Here is a 21,662-nt window from a genome sequence, read left to right as displayed (position 1 = left end):
TGGGAGAAGAAATCTTTTCTATAGGAGGGAGAGAGGGAAAAAAAAACCTTCAAGAAGAGAAGGGTATTATTGTTTTAATCCTCTTACCCGCAGTCATTTTAAAACAGGGTGTTTTGGAGCCTGAAATGGCGTCTCGTCTCCCAATCCCATCCTAAATCCTCCTGGGCTGGGAGAGAATCTAAAGGCAAGGAACTGGCATCTATTAGCAATCTCTCTAAAGGCTTTAAACTGCTCTTTCTGCTGCGAAGGCATGGCAAAGCTGAAAAGCAAACACAACCACCGCTCCAGCTAGTGAGCTCTGCCAGATAACCAGCCCGGCCGCTGGACGGGAAGGTACCTGCGAAAATCCCGCAGAGAGAGTAAAAAGGGAAAGAAAAGGAAATGCGAGGAAAGGAAAAGCCGGTTTTCCACTTTTTACATACCGAAGGAAAGAAAAAAATTATTTCAGGGGAAAAGTACAAAATAAAAATCATGAGCGGGGAGATGCGTTAAGCGCTCGTTCCTTGCCCGTCGGAGCTCCGCGGGGTCCCCCCGTGCCTGCTGTCCCTCCCTCTGCCTTGCCCGGCTCCCCTGGCCCGGCAGGGCCGCCCGTGCGCTCCCGGCTGAGCTTTCCCGACGGGGCGGGCGGCGAATCCCTCGCCCAACGCTCCTCTGAGCTCCTTCCACCGCTCCCATTTTATTTCTCCGTGTTGTGACCGTGTCCGTTCCCCCAACATTTTAAAGAGTACTGGAGGGGTGCAGCTGGGACAAAGCTGGGACAGCGAGGCGGCCGGGAGGAGGGTGGGGAGCCGCGGTCTCTCTGTAATTAAAGTTGGTAGATTATCCCCCAGCAGCATCGCCAGCCAGGGGCCGTCGGGGGAGAGGGGAACTTCAGGGTCTGATGCAGCGCGGTGCTGAGCGGGGGCGCGGGGAGAGGCACGGCTTGGCTTCCCTTCCCTGTGCCTGGCGGACCCCATCACCCCCCCGGCCCTGGCTCCAGCCCTCCTCCCTCCACCGGCTTCCCGTCCGCTTCCAGGGATTTAATTAGGCGTTTACACCTCGGCTTGGAGTAAATGACTAGTAAGAAGTGTTGGGGGGGTGGGGGGTGTACCAGCAGCCCCGTTTTGATTGACAGGGTGGAGGACCATTGAAAATCTTGCTGGGTAGCTCCCGGGTCGCTATGAAGCTCCTTTTAAAAATCCTTCTCCAATGCTGCCTCCCGGTAGATGGCAGCTCCGCCGGGCGCGCAGGCAGCGCGCAGGCAGCGCGGGCGGATGGAGTAGGGCGGGCCGGGGCGCAGCGCCGCGCTCCCACGCGTGTCCCCGCTCCCACGGCGGGCCGGGAGGCTGCCCCACCGCCCCAGGTAAGAACCCCCCCGGGCAGCGCGGGGCCGGGCGGGCCGGGGATGCCGACGGGGAGAGAAGAGGACTTTGGGGATTGCTTGCGAGGAGGGGGAATCTGTCCGCGGGGGAATGCACGGCCGGCGGAGGCACCGCTGGCAGGGATGCGCGCACCGGAGAGGAGAAACCCGGCCCGGGCTCTCTGTCCTCCTGTCTCTCTTTGTTTCTTTTTTCTTTTTCCTTTTTTTTTTTATTTTTTCTTGTTTATTTGAAGTATACCGCGTTTGAAAAAAAAAAAAAAAAAGACCAAACTACAGCGAAAGAAAAACAATTCAAACCCCCACGAGCTCGGAGCCTCGTTCCTATTGACTCTATTGAGTGCCAGCCCGCTCCGGTGCGGGTTTGGGCAGCTGGCGGGGTGCGAGGGCTGTAACCCGGCTCGGGGAACGGCGGGGGACGCGCATCCCTCCGTGAGCCGGGCTCCGCCGGAGGAGAGCGCAACTTTCCCCCTGTTTACATAATGATGTTTTAGTAAACTGCGCAGCCTGGGGAGAGCTGCCGAGGGCAGAAACAGCCCCGAGCAGGGCCGGGAGCCGGGGACGATGGCGATGGCCCCGCTCGGGGTGGCTCCGGGATTGGTTTTTCTTTCTGGTGCGGCTGGAAGTTGAGTGCGGAAGGGACCGCAAGGGAGGGCAAGATGCCGGCAGCGCTGAGAAGCCTCTCTAGGACAAACCGCGCCCCCACATCACCCCGCTGCGAGGTTAGACGGCAGAACGGACGGGGAGCCCCCGTAAGGAGCTGGCAGGCCGGTGTTTGCGGCCCCCCTGCACGCTCCCCCTCTTTAAGGGGTGTATAAATCCCGGACCTGCGCTGTCAGCCCTTCTTGATAAATTAAGGGCTTCGCAGTCGAAACCTATTTACACCTCCATTATAGGGCTAACCAAATGGGGATCCGCATGCATATTTTTACCGCAAGAGATCTCATACATCTCCGCCTGAGTCGCCCCTCGGGCCATGGGATAACAGATAGGGAAGGGGGGTGGGTTGTGCTCCGCCGCGGCCAGCACTTGAGCGGAAAAAAGTCCGTGTCCCCACTCGGTGCTGGCTGCCCGGGGCACCCAGGACCCGTTCCCCTGGCAGGGGACAAGGAGAGGGCGAGGGTGACCTCCCGAAAGCCTTGCGGGGGGCCGGACACACGGGCTGCTCCAGCCCAAAGCAAGGCCCTCGGGGCAGTTTCTCCTCCCATGGAAGTGGGGTTTGACTGCGACACTCGCCGTGCCTGTCCCTTTATTTGGGGAGAGGAGGGACAAGAAGAGCCCCATACGGAGCCGTCCGGTCCCCGCGGTCCGTGGCTTTTCCCGGCTGCGCTTTCCATCTATTTCCAGGCGGCGACCTCCGGCGCCTTGGGGGAAAAAGGGATCAGCGCATCTCGGGACAGGTCCTTGGTGTCCCCGAGGGTCGCCTCGGCGAGGCCGTCAGCAGAAAGGAGGGAGGGGGCAGCATCCCCTGTTTCCCGGTGGGATTCCCGCAACGAACGCTGCCCGCTGCCTTTGGAAACGAAACGTGGCCGGAGCGAGGTGGCACCGCAGCCGCAGACCCGGGGAGGGCTCGGCCCAACACCCCCGCCCTGGCTGGGGGCTTTGCGGGGTTATCCCCGCACCCTCTGCTCCAGCCGGCCGCGCTCCGCCTGTGTCCCGCATTCCGCCTCCGCCGGGGAAAAGAAATGTCCCCGCTCCGCCTCATCCCGTCCCCTCCGGCGGCCCCCTCCAGTTCCACTTGGTTAGCTCAAGTTTTCCATGTAAATGACAGTAATAAATATCTAATCATGTCCCGCAGCTATCGGCGGCTCGCCGAGCAGCCGGCATTAATGAGACATCCAGGGGAAGTGGGGAAAAGGAGAGGGAGGGGGGGATAAAATACAGAGGAAAGTTTTTTCCGCTCTCCCTGAAATGGTTTCTAGAGGCGAGGCCCGGCCGGGGTGACGGGGGGATGAGAGGAGCCCCTCGCTCCTCCGGAACGATCCCAACTGTGGGGTCGCGCTCAGGTTCAAACCCGTCCCCTCTAATTAACCCCGTCCCCAAAATCCCAGCAATTCCCCTCGAGGGAGGGGCGAGTCCGGCCGCATCCCCGGGCCGGGGGCTGCTGTCCCGAAAGCCCCGCGGAGATGCGTGTGCCCATCCCTGCCGTGATTCCCAAACAATTAAGGGAGCTGCGATGGGCTCAGAATGCTGATGGTGGGCCGAGGGGGGAAGGCGCTGGGAAGGCTTCGGCTGAAATTAAACCATGAGAGTTGGATTTGTTCGCCTAACGCTAAACAAATGGACTGATTACCTTCTTTCCAAACGCATCAGTCATACTACATTAAGTAGCAGAGAGCTAATTATCCCAATTAGGAGGCTGATTTATAATTAATGGCTTGGACCAAGTGATAATTGGATGTTAATGGATAACAGTTTTGTCTGAAGTAGCCTCCCGCTTCCCCCAAGGCAGGGCTGGAGGGTTTGGGGTTTATTTACCCTCTCCCTCCCTCACCTCTGCACGGAACACAAAGCAAAAGAGAAGCGAAATCTGCTCGTAGCTGGGTGGGGTGAGACCCTCCTCAGGCTGGGGGAGCCGCTGGCCGCTTCCCAGCCTGCCCGGGTACCTTCAGCACCCACCTTCCCCAGCTTTTCAAGCAATTTCTGCTGCTTTTTCCCCCTCTCCTCCTTGAGTTTCCAAGCCGTGGACAACTGACCCTGCTGGGAACCTCATGCACCTACAGGACGTGGGTCGTGCTCTCGATGGAGGGCAAAGGCTGAGCCCCACGGGGTGCTCTGGTGCAGATCAGGCTTTTCCTCTGCCCTGCCTGTCCCAGAGAGGGCAGGATGGGACTCACCCTGAGGATGGGAGGTTTTTCCACCCTCCCCCGCGCAGTGGCAGGCAGAGGGTAAATCTGCAGTTTCTCACTGCTCTGTGTTTCTCCTGAGCGCATCTCAGAACTGGCTCGCTGACTGTTTAGCTTATCCCTTCCATGTTCGCTTTTCACCCATGAATAAATTGGTGCAAGTCAATCCCACTTCCTTGTTTGCCCCAGCCAGAGAGACTTGGACCTACAACCCTTTGGCTTTTGGGTTGTGTTTCTAGGTTCAGTTTTTCCATTCTAACTAAGAACTGCAATGGGCACAAAATTCCTGAAAGGGTAAGAGTGGCTTCGATCCTGAGTTACCCCGCGATTGATGAGAGGTTCTATTAAATTGTGCCAACATAGTGCAAAAATACACCCAAAATTGTACTGCCAGTACACAGAAAGATGGTTTAGATCAGCTTTCCAGCTTTTCCTGCTAATTTTAAGAGATCTTGGTGCCTAAATGGGAGATTCTCCTCATGCTCACACACATGAGAAGTGATCTTTCTGCCGAATCAGAAGGCACAGCTCTGTTTCATAGAGCTGGTGCAGATGTTGCTGTTCCTTAGTGCCAGTGTCGCTGCCTGCACCAAAGAAACAGAGTCAGAGGAGCTTCCCACAAGTCACAGAAGGGCAGGCTTGCCAGGCAAGTTTTGCACAATGTAGTTGTAGAGGGAGTGACGACAGCGGGTTTGGTACCCAGCGTCTTTATCCTTTAAAAGAATATTTTGCTGAGAAGGAGGGAAATCGGATGAAAAGAAGCCGGAGCGAAGAGTTTCTTTTTCCTCTCTCATTTTCACAACCAGCCCTGACGAAACAAAGCTGCTGCAGAGAAGGTCCTGGACCAGCTCTTCTGATATAGATCCCTACTGGTTTTACTGGTTACACGATGGGTAAAGTGTTCAGCTAGAACTAGTCCACGTTTTCCAAGATTCCAGTGGTTTTTCAGGGGCATCTCAAAATTCAGCTTGTCAAGTTGAAAATGCTCCTACTGAGGCACTGACAAATGTCAGCTGGGCTTAAACCCTTTCAAAAGGTTGAGTGCTGGTTTCCAGAGCTTGTGTCTGAACAGAATATTTAGAATATAGCTGCCTTGCTTCATTTGGAAAAACATAGGAGGGAAAATGCTGAAGAACGGGGGTTCAATAAATCCCAAATTTTCCAATCCTATACAGCTACTAATAAACTAATCTACTTTGGGGGAATTTCCATCAAAACCTGCTGGTGGAGAATTTGGAAATGTAGCCAAATAGTCAAGAATTAACTCATAGTGTACTGGGGTTAGCCAAACCCTGTGTCTTTTCCCGTCAGTTTATTTCACTCTAAGAGTTACTGAAATTGATTTTTTTTTTTCCTTTTAACTTCATTAGGTTTTGGATCATACTTCTTCTGTTTGGTAAAGCAGTACTGGTGGAATTACAGCTCATGGGAGGAGAGTCTCTGAGGGAGGGCTGGGAGTAGGATGGACCAGCAGTTCTCCAAAGGGAGGGGAATGGATATTTACACCAGGAGTTGTGGGTGGCTGGCACAGCTCTCTTAGGACCAGCAGCAGCCTCTGCATGGCCAGAGCAAATACTGATGTGAGAGATGCTGCTGTAAAACTGAAAGCATGGGTGTGATGCTTGGGAACTCCACTAGGATCTTCCAAAGAAAGAGTCCCAGTTGCACTGGGGGATGATGGATCTCGCCAGGGAGGAAATGTTCTTCCCGAGGGAGCTGTGGGAATCTGGTGTTTCCAGCCGTGCCAAGCTCCGGGCGCAGCGAGCAGGGAGCAGCTCTGGGAGCTCTTGGCGTGTGTTATCCCGAGGTGGGGGAACGTGCCTCTGCTGAGGGACTTCAGACTCCCCACAAAACCCTCCAGACGTTCAGCAGCTCTGCCTGCTTTACAGCACGCAGCTCTTCAGAGCACAGATCACCTGCTGGTGGCCAAAGTACATTGCTTGCCTTGGCAGCCGCGCTGAATTCGGTGCAGGGATCCAAAGGCTTACGGGAAAGGAAACCTTCCATGCGCCCCTGGTGCTCCCCAGCCCCTGGCACTGCTGCCACTAACTCCGTTTTGTGGCCCTGTTCTAAGGTGGCACAAGTCTTTCCCCCACCCCAGCCCCTCCTTGTAAAAGCCACTGAGCTCAAGCATCTTTTTTTTAGTGGTAGGAGGAACATTTGTGTTACCACTTGCAGAGAAGAAAAACTTTAAATTTCTGATTTATTCTTTTAAGGTATCAGAAGTCCCCCACAATTGCATGGCTTGTGGAGCTGCCTTTCAGGATTTTTCTTTTTTCCTCCTTTTAGGCCAAAGTAGGATTGTCTGTCATTTTGCCTTATAGCTGATTTAAGTCTGAGCAGGAGCAGTTCCCGTCCTGTGTTTTGTGACTGCTGTTCCGAGTGCTGCAAGAATCATCTGCAGAGGCAGGGTCCAGCTGAACTTGCAGAAACATCCTGAGTTCAGCTCTCAGCTTCTGTTGCTCTCAAGTTTTGCTTGCTCTTTCTATCTCTCAAAATCACCTTCAAGCAGAATTGCACTTGGCATCATAGCCTCACAACCTTCCATCTGATCAGCTAAAAGAGCCCCTAGGAGAGTCCTTTTGTGCCAGAAGGGTTAAACTCCAGCAATGTGGCAGAAACCTCTGCATTTCACAGACACACTGCTCCCCTCCTCGTGTGGGTACCAAACTCCCTCAGTTTAACACCCAGAACTTACAGCTTCAACTTTTTACTTTCTACTTGATGAGTAGTGGTGGTGGGGGGAGAAATCACCCTCCCTGTGTGCCTCATCCCAGTGCCTGCCCGTGGAGCCCAGCATCCGGGCTGAGGCATTACCCAGGGCAAGCCTGCATTCCCTCCTGCCAGCCTGGCTGCTGAGCTGGCAGCACCTGGGAGCAGCAGGAGAGGAGCTGGGAATGTCTTAAACTGCCTCAGGAAATCTTTACAAAGCTTATCTGTGCATTTCTTGCAGGGTTTGATCTCCCTTGTTAGGGCTCAGGGTTAGATTGTCAGATCAGCGTTGTCGTGGTTGTGGTGCTCAGGATAGACACAGGAAGGGTCACAGGCTTAAAAACGTATTTTGACACAGAACTGTAGATCCTTGTCTTCTTAATGAGACTGTCATGGGTCAAATCCTCCAGGATATTGTTCCATCTTCTAGGGATGGGAGATTCCTGAACCAGAAGTCCCAAGAGGCTGCCTTCCAACACAGTCCGTTTGCACATGGGAACAATCTGCAATCAAATATGCTGCAGGCAAAAGCTGTTTTGGGGGCAGAGAGCAAGCAGGGAGCCACCCTCATGCTTCCAGCAGACCTGGGAAAGGGCAGAGTTTGGTTTGGAAAATTCCCTTTGCCAGTGTTAGGGGAAAACAAAATGATGCTTCTCAAGGAAGCCTTTTCCACAGAAACGAGGCGAAGGACTGAGCAGGTACTTTGTTGTTTTTCCTTTCATAAAAACACCAAAGATAAACCCTTGAAGCAGGTTGTGAATTCAGCAGTTTGATTGCAGGGTGCTTCGGGGTTACTCCAAGTTCTGAACTCAGGGCAGTCCAGAGGCAGAGATGCTGTAAGGTGTGGAGAGGGGAGAGCAGTGGGCAGCGCAGGAGCGCGCGAGCCGGGCTGCAGCGGGATGCGACCGCGTTCCATATCCACGGATGTGCAGCTGCAGCAGCAGCCTGGGCTGAGCTGGGATGCAGGGCTCAGCTTCCATTCTGCTGTTCATGACAGCAAAGCTTAAATGCATGATTTCTTCTTGTTGTTGTTGATCTGGAAGCAGAATGAGATGAGAAACGAGAGTCAAAGTGATCTTGATATCAAGAGCTTTTCTTTTTCCAGGAAAATGCTCCACTTCAATGTAATTTCCAAGAGCTTCCACTGAGGTTTGAGTGCTGCTCTGAAGGGGAGAAGGGAGGTTTGTCCTGGTTTGATCTGTCAGCACTGCTTGTCTCGTGCAAATTACGACAAGCAAGGGGTTTTGCACCGCGGTGATGTTTGGTGGTGCCACTCCTGGCTCTACACCGCAAGCTGGGCTCCAAGCCCTGAAACTTACCCCTGCTCAAAAGCAGAGCCTTTAGGGGTGTCTTTATTTTATTTTCTTTATTTTGTACCTGGAAAGCCTGCCCCCTGAGGAATGCCTCTGCAAACAGAGGCATTGGAAGGTCTTTTGCCAGGAAGTGTCTAATCAGTCACTCGATTCCGTTATTTTTTGGGTGAAAAACTATGATTTCACAAAAGCCTTAAATAAAAATCACAGCAAATCATGTGAGTTACCCCTGTCAGCCAAGCCCTGTTACCTCAGCTGCTCACAACCTGGTGTGAGAATTTCTAGGGATCTGCAACAAAACTTTTTTGTCTCAGCAGGATGCTCTGAGGTTTATTTTACAAAAATTACAAGCCCTCTTGCATCCTGTTATGTTTCCACTGCAAATAGATGAGCGTTACAAACACAGCTGCTGTGCTCATCATCAGCACAGCCTCAGAGTCACTTATTTGACAAGGTCTACCCAAAACTGGTGACGCTGTCCCTAACTGGAAGTATTTCCAGATTTCAGCTGCTAGCAATCCTCCTGGTTTTAAGAAAAAATATCTCTTTATTTATAGCAAGGTCACTGGGAATAGCTGAGTGTGAGCTGCAGGAATTGGTGTAATTGGTCAGGTTTGGCTTTCGGTGCATTGTCACGTAGATTTAACTAGATCCTGCTTAATTAGCATTTCTCTCTGCACTTAGAAATTAACTTTATTTCAACCCAGGAATATTCAAGGGGGTAAAAATATTTCAGGAAGATTAGAAATGCAGAGTCCTCCGGGGTTTTTTTGGGGAGATGTTCTCAGTTCCTTATTTCAGATACAAGGAAAGTCTTTTGGAAGCCTGTTTTTATAGTGCTTGCTGCTCTCAGACTTGGACATTTGGATGAGGAACTGTGATGTGTTACAGTATTTCAAATTATCAATATTTCATCCACTACAAAGGTGAAATTGTTTCCTTAGATATTCAGTGATCTCACATGAGGAACAAAACTCATTTATAACGTGTTGGTTATTATCTTACATTATTTTGGGCCTTTATATATCTAAAAGATTTAGGGATATAAAAAAAAAAGATTGAAGAAAACCTCTTGCTAAGATCATTTATTCATAACCCCCCAGGTATGTAATTCATTTAGTACCAAATATATATAAACCCAATGTCTATCTATAGAATGAGCCTGTTTTCCTAGAATGTGAGTTACACAGAGTCAAAGATTTGTTATTTATCTTTCTGATTTGAAGTGTTTCTGAATAAGGAATTAAAGCATATAATCATAACCCAGAACAGCTCTGGGGGAGGTGAGGGGGAATATTCTGCTGTGATTCTATTTTCAGTGATGTTTTTTGCCAGTGGTAATAAGGGGGAAAGGATGTTGCAGCACAAACCATTTGCTGTTTTTCCCTGTTAGTAATGAGCAGTGGGTTCCTGTGCTTTGCATAAACACCAGCAGTGATTTGTAGCACCTTTGAAGGTGTTTAAGCTGAGGACCATAACTTTCCTTTTACCTGACATGGGGCTATTCCTATTTTTTTCTGTCACCCGCAGAACCCTGAACACCAATCAAGTGCACCAGACTTCTGTTTCATGGCTTGATTTTTTTTTAAACTGATCTTTTCCTTGTGCTCTAGCTGTGCCTTGCATCAGGGCACAGACCCGAGGCTGTGCCACGCTCTTCCAAACTTTAAATGCATTGGTGGTGAATCTCTCCATAAGCAGTGAATTGTACTGTTGAAATTCCCTTCTGAAAGTGACTTCCCAAAGTCCAGATTTGACTCTTTTTTTTTTCTTTTTTTTTTTTTTTTTTTTTGGTACAGCTTATTTCCCACATTTAAAGAAAGCCTCATATACCTTCTCTCCCATCACCAACCCTCCCATTTGGGGGACAGCTTTGATAAAGTGATAAAAAAACACCCCATGGTGCCCACCAGTCAAAAGCAGACTGGCATCCTCTTCTTGCAATCTCTAGGAATTATTCAGTATTTCTAGCTCATAGGTTTTATTACCCTGTTCTTTATGATGGCACCGGAGTGTCTCGTGTAGATCAATGAATTTAGTCTCAGTATTTCTTTGGATTTGGGATGACTCACTTTTTAGAGGGAAAAGAGACAATGGTCCAAAGCCCCTGCAAAGCTGCATGTCCTGCATCCAGCCTCATTTCACCTGGCAGAGTTTGCTTGAGAAGGGCAAATATCTTGTTTGTGATTCTGGTTTTATGATTTGTTGGGTTTTGGGTTTTTTTTCCTGATAGAAGGAGAAATATGGATGTTTTCTAGCCAGGTATTTTTCAGAAAATTTCAATACTTCATTAAATTGTTCTCAGATGTGCCTGAATTCCACATGTACAGAAGCCACTAGGAACGGGGTTTTCAGCTGATGAGGAAATGCATGGATCTCTCTTCACATCTTCTCTCAGGACAGAATTACATGCAGAATTATACAAAATTAGTTGCCAGCTAAATAGGGAAACCTAAAGCCTTGTACAAAGCTGAGAATATTAAAACCCAGGGTCAGATCTCCCCTGTATGCCACGCTGTTACGTGGTGCACCATAAATTGCAGCACTTTTGTGCTGCATGGCTTCAGGGGAACCTGAGGTTTTCAAGGCCAGTGCTGGAAGGGATGGATGGGAGCCAGGCTGGCTGGAGCAGTGCAGCTCTGCCCTGGGATAACAGGGTTCCTCCTTCTGGCTGGTAAATGTGCAGATTGTTTAGCATCAGACTGAACAGCAGCAGCTGAATACAGAGTGGTGGGGTCCCTCAATTAGTCTGGGATGGGCAGAATCCTGGCCTCAAAGCAATGCAGGAATGGAGAAAGCTGGGTTTCTCATTGACAGCAGCAGTTACAGCTAGGGGAAATCCCACGTGCTGTCTGTGAGGCTGGATCCTGGCAGGACATGCTCCTGAGGTCTGAGAAGTCTGCAGGCTTGGGAAGAAAAGTAGGCACAGCATCCATGAGCCTTCCATAGTGAAAACACAAGTGAGAGGTGCAAGCCATAGGAGGGATTTTGACCCTGGGGTAGCAATAATGCCAGGATTGTACAGACAGGAGTGGAGCCCCGGCAGGGTCTGGTGCAGGGCATGTGAGGAGAGCTCACAGCCAGTGCTGAGCAATGTGGGGAGCTGGGAGAGGGCTGGATTGGGATGCTGGGGGTGGGAGAGTCTCTGCTGCTGCCCTGAGGGTGCAGGGAGAGACCACCAGCCCAGGAGGTGCCAGCCAGGCACTGCCCACAGCCTCCACCCCCTGTGCTGAGCAAACGCTGCAGCATCAGCCCACAGGCCCCCACCAGGGGCTTTTTTCACTCACCTCTTGTTTTCCTGCACCTTTCCTCAGCTTCTGTCTCCTTTCTTCACTGCTCCTAACTCTTCATTGATCTCTGATGCACAAAATCAGGATGAGGAATACCCTTTCTTTCAGGATGGACCCTGTAACCCTCCCAGCTTATCCACAGCTGCTCAAGCTCATGCCCTTCAAGAAAGCAGGAGTTCAAACTTTGCTCTCATCCTGCTCCTGGCTGTGGCTGTTCCTGAGGCCCTCCAGCCATGCAGAGACATAAAAGATGCATTTGCAGATTTTGAAAATTAAAACCATCTATACAGCCAGTGGGAAGGGATCAGCTTATTTGGTTGCTTAATGAAATATAAAGATTATTTTAACCAGTGTAAGCACTATTCGACAGCTTGTGAAACACAGCAGTGGCTTGATGAATGGCTTTCTCCATTAAAAAAAAATTGCTGCATGATGTCTTTTAAATATTTAATTTATTGGGGTTGGAGTGAGCTGGGAGCTGCCAGTTAAACAGGAGCTATTTGTGGTCTCAGTTAACTTTGCTTACCCGGCTGAACTGTCTCGCTCAGTAAATTCCCTCATTTTTTACACAGAATCTGGGATGATACATTTGCTGCACAAGTGAGTAGAAGTTCTGCCTGTTGTCTGCACTGCAGCATAGCAGGCAGTTATCACCAAAGCTGTGATGGGCACTGACTCCCATCCTGAGTCCACCCCTACGAGGTCCTTCTCTTTTTTCTTTTTTTTTTTTTTTTTAAGTACACTTTCTTCTAGGCCACCCAAAAATGTACACATAAAATCATCTTTTAACAATCAAAACCACCAAAATATTCCTGGAGCAAGTGTTTCAGTGGAAACACTGGGCTCCAGACACACCACCACTGGCAGTGTCCTTGGAAGACTGTATGGTATGGGAAAATTCCCCTCCTCTCCCTCTTCCTTTTTCCTTTAATGTGCCAGCTTGCTGCACAGCCCATGACATGCAAGGGGGATTAGAAAAGAAAAACAGGCATTTCTGTGAGTTGGGAGTCAAAGACACTTGGCCTCCCACGTATCTCCTGGCAGGGCTGAGCCCCGGTGTGGATTCTCCAGCCTCTATTAGGGACAGAGGTCTGGCAGCAGCCCAGGGCAGTTAATAAGTTCTGTGTCCTCAGATGGTTTTCACGAGACACGCAGGAACTTGATAAGCTTTGAGACCTCTACCCCGCTGGCCAAAGCTGGTGCAACCAGCCAGCTGGTTCACAAGTGAGGTGGTGAGAGGGGAGGGGGCAGAATGAGGTTGCAGATCTCTGTTTTGCTGCCTGTGTTGTCCAGAAAAGCCAGTCCTGCCCTTGTCTGTGACAGCAGAGCAGTGAACAACTGTGTTGGGTGGCATGATGCTCTTGGGAAATGAACCACACCAAGGATGGGGTGAGGCTGCACCACAGGTCAGTCTTTCCCAGCAGATGGGAGATGTCCTCTGTGGCCATGTCAGTGGTACATGTCCCTTAACATGTGCCACCAGCAGCAAAACTTTGCAGTCCCAGAAAGCAACATCACAGCTGTAATTTCGCTGTGAACCCCGTTGTGAGGAAAATAGATAAGAATGCCAAAAATCTGTTGGTGTGTGAAGTCCATCACCTTGATCAGAGAACCAGCAAACAATTTTGTCATTGCTTAAATCTTCCCTAAGCTCCATTAGAGCAGAGCTATGGCATCCTTGTGAGCTTTGGAAAATGTCCATTTTCACATTTTATCTTAGAAGAATGGGGAGCCAGTCCAGAGTGGGTGAACAGGCATGCACAAAGCAGAAGAAGCTGGCATCAGGGTGTGTGTCAGATCTTTGTGGTGTCACCACACCTGGACCTGCCACCCTCCACTGGCACTCAGTGCTGAAATGATGCAGTGGCAGAGCACGAGGGGCTTGGGGGAACAGGAGTGAAGCAGAGTGCTAAATTCCAAAATTACAGGTTTATAATTTCTGCAGCCTCTTTGAGAAGACAATCCCAGAACCAGAACTCATATTCATGAGGGTCATCCTTGGGCTGGCAGAGTGTTTGACCAAACTGAGCTGCATGTTTCCTTCCCCTGTTCCTGGGCACCACAGTGCAGAGATGCTTGTGAGGGTGAAGCCATGAGATGCCCCAGAACCCGTTGTACCAAATTCAGCTGCTTTTTAAGGAACTCCTGCTTGGTCTCTGGCTGTTACACAAGGTTACTTCATGTTTGTACTTCTTACATCAAGGTGGAATGAACAGGAGTTCAGAGCAGGAGGGGCAGTGGCACCAACTCATTTCCATCTCTGCCTCTTCACCATGAGTCTGTCTCTCCATGGTATAAATAATTTACGGACAAATACAAAGGTCTTTTCCCAGTACAGAAAATACAGCAGATAATTGCTCTTCCAAATTTTCACTGTTCAATGCATCGCATTCCTCCTAAAACCATGGGCATTTCTCCTGAAATCATCACTTCCCTCCAGTGTTTAAATTGTTTTCTAAGAGGCTGCCTGAAAAGATGTCTGCTTTCCTTAAGTTAGTCCGGCTGCCCCTCTTTCCCTGAGCGTTTGTTCATTGCACTGACTTTCCAGATGGTGACTTGCTGATGTAAACGGTGGTTTAAAAAATTTATTTTGTGGCTAATGTTTCACAACTTCCTTTCTGATGTCTTACAAACTGCAGAAACGACATCCTGGAGGCCCCCAGTCATTTACAACAGGGATGAATGAAGCATTGCTTGGCTTTTGAGATCAATATTAGCTCAGTTTTACAGATGGTCTGTAAGGAAAAAGAGCTTGAAGTCTCACGCAGACCCCACACTAGAAAAAAAAAGCCATTAGTTTTCTGAAATAATTTCCTTGCTATTGAGCTATGAAGTGTCGGTATTTATTGCAAAACTTATTCCCTCTTTAGCCATAACATTTTTGGTGCTATTATGGTGCAGATTTGTCTTCTTTTTCACCACATGCCCTTCTCCCACCCCCCCTCCCCGTATCATTTGTGTTTTCTTAAAAAGACCTGTTAGGAAAATAAATAATGAATGGAAACAAATTATAAATGAGTGAGTTCAGATGAGAAACATTATTTGACATTCCAGCACTGGGGTTACAAATAGTCCACTGTAGGCAGTGATAGGGGCAAAATCCCAGCTAGCCCTGGGATAGAGCTAGATAATGCATTAAAAGTCACTGTAATATGATAAACTGTACTGTGGTATACAAAAAAATTAATTTCCCATATTTTGATCAGCATGAGTGAGATATAGTCAGATTCTGGGCTTCAAGTTTGGAAGCTGGACTTGTGTTGATGGTGCTTCAGGAGTACTGAAGATATTTCCATTCCTGTCCCAGAACCTGCTGGAGCTGAGATGTCAGCCACGAGCCTTGCACGCAGCACTTCAGTTCTGATCTCCGCATTTCCAAAGCTCTGCTGAGTCACCAGGCAGCTGGAGCAGCAGGTCCCTAAGCCCCTGACTCCCCTGGGTGTTGTTTTTCAGGTTGATGTCAGGATGCAGCACTATGGAGTGAACGGCTACTCGCTGCACGCCATGAACTCGCTGAGCGCCATGTACAACCTGCACCAGCAGGCAGCCCAGCAGGCCCAGCACGCCCCCGACTACCGGCCCTCCGTGCACGCCCTCACCCTGGCTGAGAGACTGGCTGGTAAGAACAACCCATGGCAACTGCCCTTGCCTGGCTCTAAAAACTCCACCCCAAAAAAAAAAAAAAAAAAAAAAAAAAAAAAACCCCAAAAAACAACAACGAAAAAAGCCGCGCGCACAAAGAAACCAAAAAACCCAGCACAAAAAAAGAATCCTTGTTTCTCACATTGAGTGGAACTCTTCTGGAGTGTGAGAGAGCCAAGGGGCATGGTGTGCTCCTCAGTGCTGTCCCTGTAGCCAGGCTCTCAGGTGACACCTGCCCTCCAGTGTGTGCTGGCACCTTGATTCAGACTGGGCTCTGGCAGCTGGGAAGCTCAAGGGAGATGGGACGTGGCTCCACTATATGGGATTGAAAAGAGAGGATTAAAAAGACACTGAAATGTCTTTTAACAAGTGAACAGAAAACAGCAAAGAATTTCCCTTTGTGGTTAGTAAATAAGGGCAGAGTGAATGTCATCACGAAGAATGGAATTATCTCCCCTGACTGTCTGAAAATGTGTATCTGTTCTAAGATAGCTTTCTAGTTGTCTGTTATTAAAGTTAAAAAAAAAAAATTGTAGAGGGATTCCTTCCAGTATAGAGTAGGTGGGAAAAATTACCTGTCCTGACAGCTTTGGTGGGCTAAATTTCATAAATAATGGCTTAAACCAAAATAAGGATGCAGAAGTTTCAGGAAGGTCCTCCCAGGTGGGCAGTCCACAAAGGCATGATGATAAAGGTCTTGGACTCTTTGGATCAGTGAGCCACAGCTGCCTGTCAGATCTTTGTGCCAGCAATGTTCCTTTACCCAGCTGCTATTTGTGACCTTCTTAGCATGGTTCTAAGTGGCCTGTGGGATCTTTGGGGTAGCACCGGGCAGAGCAGGAGTCACTGTCCTCACCAATAAACGACCAGACTGGAATCAAAGAGACCTGGACTCTTGTCCCTGCTCTGCTGCTGGGCTGCAGAGTGATGGGAAGAGCGCTGTCCTTGTCCTGGTCATCCTCTCCTTGTTCCCTGCCCCTTTTCACTATGCAGGTTTTAGATGGGAGCAGATGGCCCTGAGCTCTGCAATGTATCTTTCAGACCCTCGGTTTCAAGATGCCCCTTTTCTAACTGCAAGAATCTCTTGAAAGATGTTTGTGATCTCTGTCTTTTACAGTAGAGCATGGAGGACTTAATGTCTTTGGCCCTAACTAGGCTAAAGCAGAGGAAGATAAAAAAAGAATTAAAAACCTATTCTCATATTCTTGACCGGAAGATTCAATTGGTTTCCTGACCTCTTATCTTTAAAATTAATAACTCACCTGGAAGACTTTCCAGATTAAATCCCACAGTCCCCTTGTCTGCTTATCATTGGCAGTGTAGGCATTATATACCTACGAGCTGTTTCCTTTGCAGTTGCCTCACATTCTGTTACTTCTGAATATCTTTCAGTGCAGGTTATAGATCTCATTTGCCTTCCAGGGACAGTCAGAATAAAGCAGCACAAAAGCAAATGACCTTAAGTCAGAAAACAGAGGTTTCTGCTGGTAACTGCAAAGTCTCACCTGCAATTTATATTCTCCTTCTTGCACAAAGCCTGAAAACATAGTTAAAATATTAAGATAATTGCCGGTTGCCTCTCGCTGGAGTGGCCAAACTTAATGCATGAGCTGCTGCCTCTGGGGAGCTGGTAGGTCTAACCTCTACTCTAGAAATTTGGGAATATTCCAGCCTGCAGGTAGGGTGTTTAGGTAGGGTGTTTAACCAGTGCCCTTTCTCCTGTTTCTGTGTACTTGAAACACAAATGTTGGCTTTTTAAAATGTTTTGGGGCGCCTTCAATTTCATTTCTTGTGCTGGAATATCCCTTCTCCGAGCCTGGCTGCTCTGTCAGCTGTGCCTGGATGCACAAGGATGGTCCCTCTGCCTCCCCAGGGGCAGCTTTATCACCAGCATTTGAACTCCCCAAGGAGCTCTGATTCCTCAAACACAAAATTCTCTTGTATGCAAGCAGTGCTATATTGTTGAGGACCTTTGGCCTGATCACATCTCTGCCAGGTTGCCAAAACCACGCAGCTTTGTCAATCCCCCAGAAGGGCGCTGCGAGTGCTGACCTAGAATGGAACAGCTGGAAGTTTTGGAAGAGGAATGTTTGAGCAGTGCAAAGCTGATTTGCCACGCTCGTTAGCCAGTGGGTCTGGGGCCTGGCTCTGTGGTGCTGGGGGACAGCAGGTTTTTGTTTGTTGTTTGGATTCGTGTCACGACGCTCGTGACAAAAGCACAAACAAACAGCAGCCAGAGCCTTCATCGGGCTCCGTGTGCTGATAGTGCCAGCTTTGCTCCCTGCTCTGTTGTTTTCTTGTGTGTTCATTCCTCCCTTCTACTGGAAGTCACATTCTTAACCGAATTAAAAATGATACCAGACACTGCTCTTTCTGCATTTCCTCTATGAGAGCAAACCTCTTGCCAGACTGTTTCATTCCAGGGCTGTAGCACAGCATGTCCCAACTTGCATAATAAAGGGTGGGTTTTTTTCATTTTCAAGTAACTTATTTTCATTGATTTAAGATCTTTGTACTCCCACTAACTGTTGTGCAATAATAACCCCTCTGGTAAAATAATAAGCCCTTTACGGTTGGCCTCAGATTTTCCCCAGTCTGAATTTCTTCTCTGCCCTCAATTTTCCAAGCTTGGTTTGCAAAGTCAGACCTTGTGAGTAGGTGCTCTGCTGAGAAGAGTTCAGCACATGAGCACTGGGCTTGCAACCAGTGGGGCTAGACGTGGCCTTGGCTGCTGTTTCCACCCCAGATGCTGGAGAGTGTCCATGCTCAGTAAAGGATGTGCTTTGGAGCAAAATGCACAAAAGCACATGAGATTAAATGCTCTCTGAACTGGAGCCCAGAACAGCTCTCCAATATCATGACTTGAAGACTGCAGTGAGCTACGCAAAGACATTAAAGAAGTACAAGAGTGAATGTTCCCACATCATTTTTAGTTGTGTTTCTTAATGGAAGGTGCTTATGCCATGGTAGGGTCTGGGCATCTGCATGTCCTGCCCCTCTGATGTTGGAGCAGGTTGAGTTATTTCAGCCAAATTCAGCACTGGGTCTCAACAGCTTTCACAGCTGTCACAGAAAGAGGTTCTCTCTCCAGAACAGGCTTTTAGAATCATAGAATGGTTTGGGCTGGAAGTGATCTCAAAGGTCATCTAGCTTTAACCCCTCTGCTATGATTTTATCTCTTTGGACACCTCAGCTAACCAGTAAAATCCATATGTATGTGTTTCACTAGCTCCAAAGCAATGGAAAAAACATTCCATAGTTTTGTCTGATGTTAGCAAGTGCTTTATTCAACTGTCAGCGTACAAATTCCAATAATTAAATTGGCCACTTTCCTTGTCTTCCAACGGCTGTACATTTCAAGACATCATTTTGGAGGCACGTTATGGATCCCAGCACCGCAAACAGAGGCGGAGTCGCACGGCCTTCACTGCCCAGCAGCTGGAGGCCCTGGAGAAGACCTTCCAGAAGACTCACTACCCAGATGTGGTGATGAGAGAGCGGCTGGCCATGTGCACAAACCTGCCTGAAGCCAGAGTCCAGGTACTGATACTCTGGGGGTTTGCCAGCGGGGATCTTTTAAAGAACACAGCCAGGCTCCCAGAGGGCTGACAGCTCCCTTGACCTTCCAGGATTCTTGCAGTGGAAGCGAAGATTTTGGGGCAGTAAAGTTGTGAAAGGCAGGGGCAGGGAGGATAAAATTATCCGAAGTCACACATCTGCTTAAGAAACTTCTAATCCACGCGCACATTTTTTAAATTTAGGATTGTCTGAAGTGTACGCTGGTTTTCATTTGTTCTTTCACATTTCTTTGAGGAAAATTTTAAAAACAGCAACAGAAGTCTATTTATTTATTTATTTAATTGTGAGGCTTTTCTGGCTTTCTCAAAAAAGTAGAGACACAAGTAATTCCAGCTGCTCTTTTCCACCAGTGTCAATATTTGTGACATCTCAGGCCAAGGTTTGGGTTTGCTTTTTGTTTTTGTTTGCTTTTTATTTTCAATTAGTGAAATGTGCTAGTTCATAACCTGCTGGCGAAGCAGTTCTTGTCTTTTAAAAGGCAAATAGTTTTAACTGCGAAGAGAAAAAGTTATGGAAAAAAATTAGTTCTTTTATATAACTATCAAGACATTTTGATCTAAAAAACGGTTTGTCCCCTTATCTAACCAAGCAAACAACAAACAAGATTTCCTAATATATTTCTTCTAATACATGTCTACTGATTTACGTTAAAAAAATAATAGATTCTCTCCTCCTTTCCTAAATGCAGTTCCTAGACAACAGCTTATGCCTGTAATGACTTACTTTGAGTGTTGCCATTGTAGTTTTGATACACTTATAACCAAATGGTTTTAGAAACTTAACAGACTGTAAGCCAGTGTAATGTCATCAGACATTACAGCTGCAAGACATTCTTTTTGGATGAGGTGCCTAACCAATTTAGGGGGAAAAAAAACCCCAAAAAAAGCAGTGGAGGCTGTAAAATATAGAGGCTGGATATTTTTTTGTCTGTTTGAAATGTTATTTATAGATTCACTGAAAACAGTGGAGCTCTAAGGTCCAGCAAAGTGGAATGGCCTTTGGGCACAGTGGGCTCGCAGCACCTCGTTATTTGGGGTTCCCCCAAAGCTCTGAGGCTGAGTGATGTTGAATTCGGCCCTGAGCAGGATTCTCACTGTTTTTTCTCCCTTGCTGTTTGTGGCACGGAAGGTCTGGTTCAAGAACCGGAGAGCCAAATTCCGGAAGAAGCAGCGCAGCCTGCAGAAAGAGCAGCTGCAGAAGCAGAAGGACTGTGAGGGGAGCCACAGCGAGGGAAAGATGGAGCCCCCTGTGCTGGAGACCCAGGCTCCCACCCCGGACACTGAGAAGGTCCAGAGCCTCCCCAGCGAGGTGGGCACTGACCTCAACCTGACCCTGTCGGAGCAGTCTGCCAGCGAGTCGGCTCCCGAGGACCAGACCGACAGGGAGGAGGAGTTCAAGAGCACCTTGGATGAGGCCAAAGTGGACAAGAGCCCTGGTGTGGACAGCAAGGCTTTGAACTGCAAGAGAGCGAGCCCAAAAGCAGGTGAGGGGCAGCTTCTTGCTGGAGGTTGGTGTCGGGACCTGGCAGGCTGGTGGTCAGGACCCCTTTCCAAGGGGGATGCTGGTGGTTGGGTATGGTCCCATATTCCCTGTGGAGTTGGTGCTCATGGATAGGCTGCCCAGGCTTGTCCTGTTATCCTCAGCACGGAACAGCCCCAGAGAGGGCAGGATGTCCATTTACACCTATGAACATCACACCAAAGTGAGCTTTAGCTCATGTTGAGTGGGGGGTGTACACAGTGAATAGAGGGAATCAGTGGGTAAAGCCTGCTAGGATTGCAAATACTGCCCCTGTTGACAGTATGTAGTGGAAGTGGGCTACCACATAGTAGGTGTCATGTAGGGCAATGTCCAGTGAGGAGTTTGTTAAGACAATCCTTGTTAATTCTCTGATGGTGAATCGGAAGATGAATCCTCGGGCTCATAGTATTGGGGGATCTCATTTGATTGTGCCTCCATGGAGTGTGGCTAGTCAGCTGAACACTTTGATGCCTCACTGAAAGAGCAAAGACCTGCTCCAGTTAGATCTTGGGGATGGAGCACTGAAAGAGCAAAGACCTGCTCCAGTTAGATCTTGGGGAGAGCAGGGCCCAGCAGCAGAGAGCTCAGCCCCATTTCTACACTCTGAGGTGCCAGGTATAGGAAGGGCACACATTGAGCTCTCGTGAGCTGTCATACCCTCTCTCATTTGCAAGAGACAAGCCCGTGCTGCTGCCCAAACCTTTTTGGGGTGTGAAAAAGCACCACCTTATCCAGCCTGCAGGAATAACCCCCATCCCCTCTGTCTCCTGCTGCAGAGTCCCCTCTCAGCGCGACTGTGACGCCTTCGTCCAGCAGTGGCCTGGCTCAGACTCACTCCTACTCCTCCTCGCCCCTGAGCCTCTTCCGCCTGCAGGAGCAGTTCCGCCAGCACATGGCAGCCACCAACAACCTGGTCCATTACTCCTCCTTCGAAATGGGGACACCGTCTGCCATGCCCTACTTGGGCATGAACGTCAACATGGCCCCGCTGAGCTCCCTGCACTGTCAGTCCTATTACCAGTCGCTGTCCCACGCTCAGCAGGTCTGGTCCTCCCCCATCCTGCAGGCCTCCAGCTCCCTGCCAAGCCTGAACAGTAAAACCACCAGCATCGAGAACCTGAGGCTCCGGGCGAAGCAGCACGCGGCGTCCCTGGGGCTGGACACCCTCCCCAACTGACTGCCCCTGAGAAGGTGCACCAGGGGCTGGCACCGCACCTGGCACTCCTCGGATCCCCATCCACCCCCACCTCTTCCTGGAGTGAGGTGCTCCCTTGCAGGGAAAACTTGGCGTTCATTAACGTCCTCGTTAGCACCACGGTTGTGTCAGACATTGCTACTGGCCTGGTCTTCACTAAATATTTAACGAGGAAAGGGGAGAGGATCTGTGTTTAGACAGATGAAC

The 21,662-nt window shown here is 49.2% G+C and overlaps 1 protein-coding gene across 2 annotated transcripts; it reads left to right on the top strand.

Moving 5' to 3' along the window:
• Positions 1 to 1,188: 1,188 nt before the first annotated feature.
• Positions 1,189 to 21,437, top strand: DMBX1 (diencephalon/mesencephalon homeobox 1). 2 transcript variants are annotated; one of them, XM_071435626.1, is made up of 5 exons: positions 1,189 to 1,342; positions 14,972 to 15,137; positions 18,522 to 18,700; positions 19,868 to 20,222; positions 21,037 to 21,437. In XM_071435626.1, the coding sequence occupies exons 2-5, from the start codon at positions 14,984 to 14,986 to the stop codon at positions 21,435 to 21,437; spliced, it is 1,089 nt and encodes a 362-aa protein (XP_071291727.1). In that variant the 5' UTR covers positions 1,189 to 1,342; positions 14,972 to 14,983. The 2 variants fall into 2 exon arrangements, with proteins under 2 accessions (XP_071291727.1, XP_071291728.1); XM_071435627.1 differs by lacking the exon at positions 1,189 to 1,342 and having other exon boundaries at positions 14,984 to 15,135; positions 18,505 to 18,700.
• The last annotated feature ends 225 nt before the right edge of the window (positions 21,438 to 21,662 follow it).

This window comes from Agelaius tricolor, unplaced genomic scaffold, assembly GCF_023055355.1.
Source record: "Agelaius tricolor isolate 1412-34295 unplaced genomic scaffold, bAgeTri1.0.p SCAF_11, whole genome shotgun sequence".
Taxonomy (NCBI): Eukaryota; Metazoa; Chordata; class Aves; order Passeriformes; family Icteridae; genus Agelaius; species Agelaius tricolor.
This window is presented reverse-complemented; position numbering and strand designations above follow the sequence as displayed.